Source organism: Eptatretus burgeri, chromosome 16 (assembly GCF_056783735.1).
Source record: "Eptatretus burgeri isolate ZD-2024b chromosome 16, Ebu_testis_v1, whole genome shotgun sequence".
Lineage (NCBI taxonomy): Eukaryota > Metazoa > Chordata > Myxini > Myxiniformes > Myxinidae > Eptatretus > Eptatretus burgeri.
Window position 1 is genome coordinate 39,039,557 of NC_140976.1, and position 12,853 is coordinate 39,052,409.

The window sequence follows — 12,853 nt, forward strand, 5'->3', positions numbered from 1 at the left end:
TGTCGCGTAATAAATGTGCATTGTGTGAACTGTTTTCCCGTTTCGCTTCGTCTTTTCTTTATTGACCCTCCATCCTGCTTCACGTAAAGGGTTCGTAGTGGGCTTAATACGCCCGATAATTAATCGGAACCGTCGAGGCTGACGATAACACCGCTCGGTTATCCCAATAGCATGGAACGGACTGCTTAAGCGGTTCGTGTCCAGAGTCGGGCTGCGGCGAGGTACGATCGCCCGGTCGACCATCCGCGCAGGTACTTAGGTAGATCGAATTTGGCGAGCAACCCTATCCTGCGCGGGTGGGCAATTGGCACGGTCGTGGTGGGGTTAAACCCCCACCCGTGACTAGCTCCCGGCGTTGCTCCGAGAGGGTCACGACTGAATTGTCCGTTCCGGTGGGCGAGGCGGCTGCCATTCGAGTTGAGCGGCCGATCGCATGCCGGCGGGCGCGAAATCGCAACAATATATATATATATATATATATATATATATATATATATGTATATATTTGTTTCTATATATATATATATATATATATATATATATATATATATATATATATATGTACTCTATATATATATATATATATATATATATATATATATATATATATATGCATATATTTGTATATAAATATATATATATATATATATATATATATATATATATATATATATATATATATATATATATATATATATATATATATGTTCGTATAAAAGCCCATCAAAAATGACGGGTTGGAATTATTTAATTCAAAATATTCAAGGATATGGAAGATATGATGTTTCGCAGAAAGAAGTGTGATTTTAAAACACGACATGTACAAATATGACCCTATTTTCTATATCTTCTGGGGCGTTGCATGTCGAGGGTACAGCCTCGCGAGCCTGCCAAAGTCTGAAGCCTCCGCCAGGCATCAGGTGTGCTTTTATATTCTTTATTTATGAGACATCCTTCGGACGTAAATTTACACTTGTTTTACTCCGCAAATGTTTCACGTTATGGGCAGTGAATTTCACCTCCCTGCACCTTGTATTTATTGTTATTTTTAAACGCTTCTGCACACCGCCATTCAGGCCCGGATGCAAGTCACCGTCTACACTTCCAATAAAAGAGACGAAATTACTCTGTTATGAAAAAAGTTTTTCGAGATTTTTTTATCCTGAAAAATAGATCGTAGTGAACACACTTCCAATCATCTCCAAAAATTGGCCTTTTAAACCTGAAGAGAGGGTTTTAAAGGGTTTTTAAGAGGGGACACAAACACACAAATACATATTGTTTTACATAGGTAGTTGAACAACATGGTGGAATTTGTAAAAGAAAATTTGAAGAAGAAGAAGAAGACGTTCTGGTCACAAATATACAAACATACACACATATCCATATTTGTTTGCTCCATTATAATAAGATATAGATGGTACCTTTACTTAGAAACATATTTCTGAAGCAGATATCAAGTCGATGCGTGCAATGCTAAAGATCAGGAAATAATTGATCAATGCAGGGGAAAGCTATGGTGAGCAAGTTGATCACCGATTTTCACCCACCTGCCTGAAGGTTCCGAGTGTGCCGCTCTGTTTCAGCCAGCTTTGCAGCCAGCCCCAGTTGGGCCTCACGCAGCCGTCTAAACCCAAAGAAAATGAAAAGTCAGCAAGGGTGGTTGTTTAAGAGTCGAGAGAAAAGTTTGGGCAAGGATACTTCAAGAGCAATTGAAGCTTTTAATGTGAATACGACTCTGAAAATACTGTTAAAAAGGGTATTTCATTTGTGGGTCAAATCCTTCACAAGGCCAAAGGCCTCTCCAGGTGGGGGCTACAATGTAAACATGAAAATAGTCATGCCTGCTGATGTACTTTGTAAAAGTGTTCATGTAACTACTGTCGCTTCTGCATATGTACTTTGTAAATTAGCATGTGGGGCCAGTGGGGTAGGAGGGTCGGAGGGCCGGTGGGGAAGGAGAGTCTGAGGACTGGTGGGGAAGGAGGGTCGAAGGGCCGGTGGGGTAGGAGGGTCGGAGGACCGGTGGGGTAGGAGAGTCGGAGGGCCAGTTGGGTAGGAGGGTTGGAGGGCCGGTGGGGTAGGAGAGTCTGAGGACCGGTGGGGTAGGAGAGTCGGAGGGCTGGTGGGGTAGGAAGGTCTGAGGACTGGTGGGGCCAGAGAGTCGGAGGGCTGGTGGGGTAGGAGAGTCGGAGGGCCATGGGGTAGGAGAGTCTGAGGGTCGATGGGGTAGGAGAGTCTGAGGACCGGTGGGGTAGGAGGGTCTGAGGACCGGTGGGGTCGGAGAGTCGGAGGGCCGGTGTGGTAGGAGAGTCGGAGGGCCGGTGCGGTAGGAGAGTATTAGTACTGGTGGGGTAGGAGGGTCGGAGGGCGGGTGGCGTACGAGGGTCGGAGAGCCGGTGGGGTAGGAGAGTGTTAGAACTGGTGGGGTAGGAGGGTCGGAGGGCCGGTGGGGTAGGAGGGTCAGAGGGCCGGTGGGTTAGAAGCGCCGGGGGGCTGGTGTGGTAGAAGCATCGGAGGGCTGGTGGGGTAGGAGGGTCAGAGGGCCGGTGGGGTAGGAGTGTCAGAGAGCCGGTGGGGTTGGAGAGTCGAAGGGCCGGTGGGGTAGGAAAGTAACACTCCACAATCCCAAGGGGGTGGTAAACAGGGCTCAATCCCCAACCGTCGAGCCCTTTCACCTGAACACAAACACCCCCGGCAGTTTGGAGTCAAAATTAATTGCCAATACGATTGTTCAATACGTGAAAGAAACTCTTGAAAAGAACAACTACAAACTAGAACAGGCACTCAGTAGAGCGCATACCTTCGCCAATGCTACATTTTGCCCCCCCCCCCAGAAACCGTTGATTGTGAGGGTATTTAATCTCATACCACATCTGCCATCTCATATGTGTTATGATGGCTTAAAAACATTAAATTTCCTGCTGTTTGACACTGATTCACGTACATTGTACAATTTCTGTATGAACTCCCTGACCTTTTTGGGTGTCGGTGTCAAGTCAATCTGATGACAACTGGTCACATTATAAGAAATCAAATATTACACATCACAGGATAGGGAATTGAATTCTAAACATTTTGAATCTACTTACATGCAAATTGTACAAGAATTGACCGCGTTATGATAATAAAGGTCGTTGACCCCCCTGACTTTTGACCCAAACCGCTAACAAAGGTAATGACGTCATTGTGTCATATAGTATATCACAAGATTGGGCATTGAATTCACAACATTTTGGCATTGGTTGCATGCAAATTGGATAAAAATCGACTGTACTATGGCAAAATGACGATTTTGACCTTTTCATGACGTCAACCTTGACCTTTGTACTCTTAATTTTGTAACTGGTATTAGAGTGTGGGGAACAGAACAGTCAACATTTTGGTGTTTGTTTCATGCAAATCGGATGAGAATTGACCGTGTTGTGACAAAAACCGCACATTTTGCAATGTCGTGACCCCCCCCCCTGAATTTTGACTCCCAACCGCTAATAAGGGTTATTACGTCATTGTGTCATGTCACATATCACAAGATGGGGCATTGAATTCTGAACATTTTGGCATTAGTTGCATGCAAATTGGATACAAATTGACCGCGCTATGGTAAAAAGACGATTTTGACCTTTTCATGACCTTGACCTTGACCTTTGACCGGATCGCTCCCAAAATCTAATCAAATGGTCCTCGGATAATAACCAATCATCCCACCAAATTTGCTGCAATTCAGTTCAATACTTTGGAGTTATGAGAATAACAAACAAACAAACAAACATACATACAGGTATTCACAAATAAATAAAGAAATACACAGCGATCAAAACATAACCTTCGCAACAAAGTTTGCGAAGGTAATGAACATAACTAACCCAAACTTTTGGTAAGTCGAGCCATTCTTACTGTAATTCCCTTAATATAATTTATGCATCATAACCTCAAGCCGTTTTGTTATGAACGGCTGCAAACGTTAATAACTGTGTTGTCGTTTCACTTGTAGTACAGTACAGTGCTGTACTCGTATTCGCTCTACCAACTCGTTAAAATGCTCCCTCGTATTTACTTTCAGTAAGTTAAGTTTGGGGTAGTAATGTATCAAAATAGCGAATTATTATGCATAAATTAAATTAAGGGCATTACAATCACGAAACTCACTGGAAGCTACCATTACGGTGAGATGGGACGTAATAACGTAAGGTGTGACATTGATGGGGAATATTTCTCTTTAAACAAGTTGCCTTTTCTTTTACTGTACTCACTGGTTTTATCCATGTACTCACTGCCTTCTCCATTCATTTCTTTGTAAAACCTATAACCTAATGTCTTATCCTGTACTCCCTTGTCCTGCTTTTAATATTTTGTTTAATTCTCACCAAGGATGAAACAAGGTGACCTGGTTGATAACACTGCAACTTTTGCCATGATTATGTCATTCTCTTTCCTTCCAGTGGACACGTATTGCATTTCGAATTATTTTGCCTAATTCTTATCAGACCCCTCCCACTCCCTTCAAAGCATATATATATATATATATAGATATATATATATATATATATATATATATATATATATATATATATATATATATATATATATATATATATATATATATATATATATATATATATATATCAGGAAATGTAAGCTTAGTTTAGTGCAAATCATTGCGGATGTTTTACATCTTAGTGTTTTGAACTCCTTGATACCACGAAATAAATGTTCTCTGATGAAATGTACTTTTCCTTGTGGACAGTGGATGATTTGGGTGTGTAAAGAGACAATAACGTAAATAGGATTTACACCGAGGCGGTTAACAACAAAATTCCACAACAACGTAATATGCGAGTTTAAAGCAATGAGAGGCGGAGACGTCGAGGCCACGCGCACAAAACCGGCACAATGTAATTGAGAATTTAAGTTAATGATATCGTTATTAATAGTCATGAAAAACAAACCAGCCCATGTTCACCATGAGGTCGAACTTTGTCCATGTGCCAAGTTTGGTGGCAATTGGCCAAGTAGTTTTGGCATGATTGGTGTTACACACGGGCATACACACAGACAGACAATGACATTTATGTGTTAGACAGAAAGAAGAAGAAGAAAGATTACTTGTTCCAGAGGTCCTCCCCTCATGTGTAATGGGTTAGAAAGGGAATATGTGTTGTGAGGGATTAGTTAGGTTTTTTTTATCAATTTTCTTCTCTGCACACGATCTTCTCTTCACGCGAGTATGCTAATAGCATCCTAAAATGTTAAATAAATGCTAGCAGCCCAATTTACATAAGCGCAGCACAATCAAACTGCCATTTCCACCACCATAGCCTTCTTCACCACAATCCTCCCACATGTCAGCGATAACCACCCTGCCTGCTTCAAATACATACAGGACTTTATTTCCATTCAACACCAACATTCAAGCTCTCCTTTCCAGCCTTCTTCCATAGTCCAATCACTACTACCTAACAATGACGCTCGACTTTACAACTACACCGACCTTATACATCTCAACACTACCAACCGCCTTCTCGTCTTGCCCACGGACATCTTTGGTTCATGATTGTACCCAAACCGGGCACCACCACACACGGAGCCTTTACAGTGTTTACACCAAGGCAAAAATATCGCTCATCGTTCCTTCACCTTCCCGTTATCAGCTAGGTCAACACGAGCGTAAATCGTGCATGGGGGGAGGGGGTGTAGAGGACATATGCCCCCTTCATTTTTTCCTGTAGGACCACCAGCCCCACCCCAGAATTTTCCATGGAGTGAAAAAGAAATTAAACAGGCAAATTGTACAAATAATTTGTTTTAAAAAACTTAATACTCGAGGCACTAAACAGCTGTCACTCAGAAATGACGTTTCTAAGCTTACAGAGAATATGTGAAACCACGTGCTGTGTGGTTTGTCTGGCTTCCGGATGTTTGAGGTGGGGGGGGGGTTGTTGCGGTGGCCAGTGGGCCTTTTGTCACATGTCTTGGTGATAGTAATATGGAAGATCAGTTTACTGGTTCTGGGCCATTCAAAAGTTACATAAATGACGATGGAATTTTCTAACACCTGGAGTGTTGATTTAAAAAAAAATAATAATAATAATAATAATATTTATATATAACGTCATTTCACACCGTGATGCTCATACATCAGCCTGCCGAGGCAGAACATTGATTAAGGAGTAGTCTTGGACGGGTCGCTACTCCGATGCAGGATATTTGAATGGCTTATTACTCCAGTACACTGGTGCTCATTTTTCTGACCACTGAAGGATGATCGGCTGAGTCACCCTCACCTGGTGTTACTTCAGAGGGCTGACAGGGGCTCAAACTCAGTATCTTAGAATTGAGGGGAACCCAAACGTTAGACCACCTCGGCGCTAATCTTTCCCTTCATACCCGAGAAAATAGATATGATGTGTCTTTTGTCGATTTCCAAATTATAAAGTCTGTAAGTTTGTGATTAAATGTCAAAAATTTTCTCTTCATGATTAGCCATGATGTCACACCCGAGAGTCAACAGTCATATCCGTGCTGTTGTACGGGTTACATTGCGGTATGCTGAAAAATGTATTTAACTCAAACGGCGAAAAAATTTTGATTTTCCACAAATATGCGGAGTCATTGTTCCACAAATATCCATGCAGCATACTTTAGTACTTGTATAGTAATACAAACCGAGATGGATTCACGCTACACGAATGGCTGAAAGACCATAAGTTTGCCAGAAATTGGATGAGGTTTGTCGGAAATACCCGAGTGTGGATCGGGTCTACAAAATGCTCGCTTTTGTACTCGGAACATGTTACGCAGAACTGTAATGAAACAACAGAGATGGCTAGATCTTGTTTGTAGTTATCCGCCACGATTGAAAGATGATGTCTGTGTCATATCCCACCGTCGTGCCCGTGCTGTGTCGTGCCATGTCCCACCATCGTGTCCGTGCTGCGTCATAACATGTCCCACCGTCGTGTCCATGCTGTGTCATGCCAAGTCCCACCGTCGTGCCCATGCTGTGTCGTGCCATGTCCCACCATCGTGTCCCTGTCGTGTTGTGCCATGTTTCTGCTGGGGTATTATAACTGATTTACCAATAAATGCAAATCCCTTATAACCCAAAACAAACCTACTCACCTGCAGTGAACATACGACCAATGTTTTCATCTTCACCAACACCTCCATCGTAGCCATCTTCGTCTGAATCACTCGCACAAGGCTCGAAACGATAAAGCTCCATAATCCCACTGAAAGCTATTCCACCACTAATTTTGTCTCCAATAGTTTCTTCAAAATCCCACTGATCAGTTGCAACATTTCCGGTGTATAAACCACAGCCATGGATTAACCGCATTCATGTTTTCACCCTCAAATTAAATGAATAGACGGTATAGATCATTTTATTTTCTGATCTCGATCGAAATACGTTTGTTCGTTAATTAACTTTGGACAAATAAAAGGGATGGAAGTATCAACATGCTTACTCCCACGTCCACTTAATTTCGTCTATCAGTCTTATTCTCATTTTCAAGAAGTTGAAGAAAGAGTAGAGGAAAAGAAGAAGTTTTAATTTTTCTTTCTTATTTTTTAATATTATAAAGAGGATTTTATTTGTCACTAGAAAAAGTAAGAAAATGGATTCATACCGGAATCATACATATTTCTTGTGGATTTGTGGCCCTGAAAATGGCCGTTTGGGTTTGATGAAGCTTTTCAGCTAAACCCAAGGAAATCCTCATCAATGCTTTCCTCGTCGAAGACGGCACGTAACTCCTTGTCCCAATCAGGGTAGAGCAAGTTCCCGTTCCCGTCACCGTCATTTGCAGCCTCCTCTTCCCAAATGATGTCGTCCTCTGTGCCGTCCATTTTGTTGGAGATGCAGCATTTCAGAAATGCTCGCTGGATGATGATTGACAGTATTTCCTCCCACACTTTGATGATCCAGAAGGGCAACCTTTCTCATCCTCCCGCTTTTGATGTACGTCTTCTCCCCACTCATTATCCAGTCGGATCAGCAGAGACGTAGCCCGTCCTTGAACAGCTTGTTAATGGACACTTTGAGGGGCTGCAGGAGCGATGTCATCTTGCCTTGGATGATAACGACATCGGTGTTGGTTCAACGGAGCAGCGTTTTGGTGTCGTCGGTCTTGTGACAAATGAACGCATCCAGGCTTCATCGTCGGGAAAGACCGCCATCTGGCTTACTACCCCAGATCATGCGCACCCAGTTCTGGAGTATTATAACTGATTTACGCCGCCGGCCAACTGATTATTATAACTGATTACAATGACACTGGCTGGAAACTTGTCTTTGGGCATTGTTTTCCTCTTTAACACGACAAATGCGGGAAGCTTGCCACCGTCTGCAGTGCAGGCAAGCATGAGGGTGAATCGTCACATTGCCCGCAAACTTGTTTGAGGTTGGTGCTCCATTGTTTAATTAGACTTGTAGTGGTCCTTTCCTTCCAGAGACCGGATAGCATCCGTTTGCTCGTCGAATGTAACTGGTGTGTTTTTCCCCTAACGGAGGCAGGACAAAAAGGGGTGGAACTGAGAGTGAGTTATGAGAGGTTAGGTGCACGGCTTAACGTGAAGGATGCTCTCGCTGCTGTTTTTCATGTTTGCTATAATTGGGGTGTTAATAAAGTTATTATACACTCGATCTGCAAGTGTCCTCGCCAAAGACTCTAACGAGTGTGAACAATTCTTGTTTTGATGTGAGACCAGGTGTTCTTTTGTGTTTAATGGCATTTTTAGAGCGGCGAGGCTCTACGTACGCCATGCACATAAACTCCAGGTATCTCGGTTTTTATATTTATGTAATTTCCGCACAGTTAACAAAACGCTGTACAAACTCTTAACCTGAACTGATTTTCAAAATTTAAATGGCGAGATTTAGCTTAACAGCAGTTCTGACTGCTAAAGAAAAGTGTTCGTTTGGAATAAAATTGAAATTCAGCATTGATCATTTTTAAGACTGATTTTTTTTCGATACCCGGGTATTAACCGCAACCCCAATTTTTACCTTTTTTGCCGATTAAAAAGTGTGGATTACACACTGGAAAATACGGTACTGAGAACCTTCAGAGTTGCGGTGTAATCGGTATCGGAATCCAAGCTTAAAATACACTGTTTCTCTATGTAAAGCTGTCATTTGAATCAAGGTGAGTTCTAAGTGTGACGTCACTGGTGAAAATTGACACTCTTGGGCTTTTTTCAGGACACTGATTCTCAAAAAAAAAATTCCCTTCAAATTAGACCAGTGGTTCTTAACCGGGGGTACGAAGCATCAAAGCAGGGGGTACGATATATGGTGTCAAATTCAATACTGTATAGTACTTAAATTCCAATAATAATAATAAATAAATAAATAAATAAAGAACTAATAAGAAATTTTGAGACAGGGGGTACGGGGAAATATTATGAAAGCTCAAGGGGTACGAGCACATAAAAAAGTTAACAAGCACTGAATTAGACCGTGATTAATGATTTTCAGAAGAAAAAAATTGCATTTGGGTTCCCCTTTAATCCAGCCACCTTAATCATTAGGTGAACACCAGGCTTGGGTGTTAATCTGCGTTATTTTGAAACACTACCTGCACAAATGTGATCCTATTTTCTTTATCATCTGGGACATTTCATTTCGAAGGTACAGCCTCATGAGCATGCCAAAGTCTGAAGCCGCTGCCGAGCGTCAGGTGTGCTTCTAACTTTTTTATTTATTAAACATCCTATGGATGTAAATGAACACTCATTTTACTCTGCGCATGTTGCACATCAGGTGCAGCGAATTTCACCTTCCTACACCTTGTATTTATTGTTATTTTAAAAATGCTCCTGCACACCACCCCTGAGGCCCAGTTGCAAACGCACAGTCTCCATTTCCAATCGAAGAGATGCAATTACTCTTTTATGAAAAATGTCTTTGAAGGATTTTTTTTTTAATTCTGAAAAATAGACCATAGTGATCACACAGTCATGTTAAAAGATTGACCTTTAAAACACCTCTGGAAAACTCTGCTTGCCGATTTGAGGGATGACATGATGCGGCAGAGGGTGGAGTCATCAGAAAAGAGAGAAAGAGGATTTTCCAGAGTCAGAGAGATCATTGATGAAAAACAGAAAAAGAACAGGGCCCAGAACACTGCCTTGAGGAACTCCAGCCTGGACAGGAAGAGGGCATGAGAACTTCATTAAGGGCCACACATTGGCTGCGACAGGAGAGGAAGTCTGAGAGCCATGAGTGGAGATGGCCTTGGATACCATAAGAAAAGAGTTTGGTGAGCAGGACAGGGTGCCAGACCGTATCGAAGGCATGCGATATGTCGAGGGAGATGGCTCTGATTTCCTGCCAAGCATTGAGGATCTCCATCCATTGTTGGGAAAGCAGAAGCAGCATATCCAGAGTAGAGTGACCTGGTCTGAATCGAAATTGATGATCGGAAATCAAGCCATTAGAAAAGAGGAAGGATTTAATGTCTGAAGCGATGATGGATTCCAGAACTTTGCTGATGATTGGGAGAAAGCTAATTGGTCTGGAGTGGCAGGGATCTGTTTTTGCACCTTTTTTATGCAGAGCGGTAATGTTTGCTGATTTCTAAGCAAATGCCAGATGACCTTGAGCAAATGAGAGGGTGAAGAGAACAGAGAGAGGGTGAGCAAGAGCAGCAGAGCAGGTTTTTAGGACACGTGGGCTGATGCCGTCTGGACTGGTTTCAGAATCTGAGTCAAGGTTTGACAGCAAGTTCTCCACCTTGTCAGAAGAAAATGACACAGGGTCCAGGAAAAGCTGGGTGCGCCTGAGTAATATGGTTGCAGAAAGTGACGGGTTTGGAACGCAAGATTTAGAAGCAAACACGGAGTTTAGGCATTCAGCCTTTTCATGTGCAGTGTCAGCTGTTTGGCCATTTGAGGTAAGGGAGGGGATGGAGGGAGAACATGCACGAGAAACAGACTTAACGAGAAGGGCACTCGGTAAAGCGCATACCTCCACCACATAATGCCTGATCCACAAGAGCATATCTGGCCCAAATGATTTTTGAAATATCATGCTATACAGTACGATATCGTTTTTGGCCCAAACTCTCAAAGGTGAAGAATCACTTTAAAAATTATACAATTCTCGTATCCAGATCCGGATTCGGATATTCACCAAAACTGAATCAATTCGTCCTTGTGACACACCCAACCTGTCCACCAAGTTTCGTCCGAATCCGTCCACAACTTTTCTGAGATATCATGCTATATATCGGTTTAGCCCTATCTCTCAGTGGTGAAGAATCACTTTTAAAAGTTCTTGTCGTCTGATCCGGATCTTCACCAAAATATAATCAGTTCGTCCTTGTCATACATCAAACCTGTCCACAAAATTTCATTCGGATTCGTCCACAACTTTTTGAGATATCCTGTACAGTGTACACAAACAAACAGACAGAAAGGGGTGAAAACATAACCTCCTTCACCTTCAGTGGCGGATGTAACTAAATGCCACCAGGATGTGGAGAAGGGAGACAGGTTTGAGAGTTCAGACTTGAGATTAGAAAGATGTTGTTTCCTGGCTCTCCTGAGGGTACACATACTTGTTCCGAGCTTTGTAGAAGGAACTGAGATTGCCTTCAGTTGGATTGGCCTTCCATGAGGCGAAGGCAAGTTGTTTCAGGACAACTGTCTCGCCACAAACTTCATTGTACCATGGGTGGGAGGAAGGGTAGGACAACTGAACACAAGAGGGGATAAATCTGTGCATGAGAGAGAGCAAGTTTCTTTGAAAGAATTCCCAGGACGAGTTGACGTCAGAGGAAATAGAGATGAGAGACTCGTCAAGAAGTTTGATGGCTGCTTGAAGTCCCTGCCAGTCAGCCTGAGTGAAATGCCAGACTCGACGGCACTGAGGTGGTTCTCTGATAACAGCCAGAGATGTCCACTTTGACAAGCATGTAGTCAGAAGAACCGATTGGAGCAGAGGAAGAACAGCAGATATTTTCAGGGAAATTAGTTAAAATCAGATCCAGAAGAGATGGAGTACCATTGGTTGAGATCCGGGTCAGGAAGTTTACTGATTGTGTCAGTCCCAATGACTCACAGAAGTCTTTTGCTGAAGTGCCATGGCAAGTGAGAGAGGTACCCACACCCAGCCAACTGGCATGATGACATTTGAAGTCATCCCATATGAGGAAGAGAGAGTTGGGATGAGAGGATAGAAGCTGGTCCATGTTTTCTGAGAGTGAGATGTAAATGGAGTCATCACTGTTTGGTGGACGGTACAACACACATATAAACATGAAGTGGAAGTGGAGGGAAGCTGTCGCCAGAGGTATTCCTGGGGGTGTGGGGGAGTGAGGGCAGTGATTGGTGAGTGAGGAATAGAGTCTTTGATGAAGAGAGCAACTCCGCTGCAAGGACGAGGCTCAGGGCTGTCATAACGGAGAAGAGAGTAACCAGAGAGAGATACTAGGGAGTCAGAGACATCTTGAAGGAGGAAAGTTTCTATTAAGCAGATTATGTCTGGTTTGTCAGTGGCAACCTGTATTATGTCTGGTTTGTCAGTGGCAACCTGTATTATGTCTGGTTTGTCAGTGGCAACCTGTATTATGTCTGGTTTGTCAGTGGCAACCTGTATGGTAGAACCACAGATGGTAGAACACCACACACTTTGAGGCAACAGAGAAGGAACTGAAACTGAAGCAGAAGACAGGGAAGAGGTGCCAAACGCAGAGGTAGGATGAGGGGCAAGATGGGTGGGGTAAGGAGAGGGTGTAACAGGTGAGGGGTTGAGGAGGTAGATTTAAGGAGGTGGGGGGAATTGGCACTGAAGTTGGTAAAAAAAAACAAGGGACGATTGATAGAACATGAACATATAATACATTGC

General features: G+C 42.9%; 1 protein-coding gene across 12 annotated transcripts in view; it reads right to left on the reverse strand.

Moving 5' to 3' along the window:
• LOC147010889 (homeobox protein cut-like 1) overlaps positions 1-12,853 on the reverse strand; it is a 379,867-nt gene that overhangs the window by 83,953 nt on the left and 283,061 nt on the right. For all 12 annotated transcript variants that reach the window (XM_085860303.1, XM_085860296.1, XM_085860299.1 and 9 more), the window contains one exon: positions 1,551-1,627. In XM_085860303.1, the coding sequence (XP_085716429.1) occupies positions 1,551-1,627 (77 nt within the window). The remainder of the gene's footprint in view (positions 1-1,550; positions 1,628-12,853) is intronic.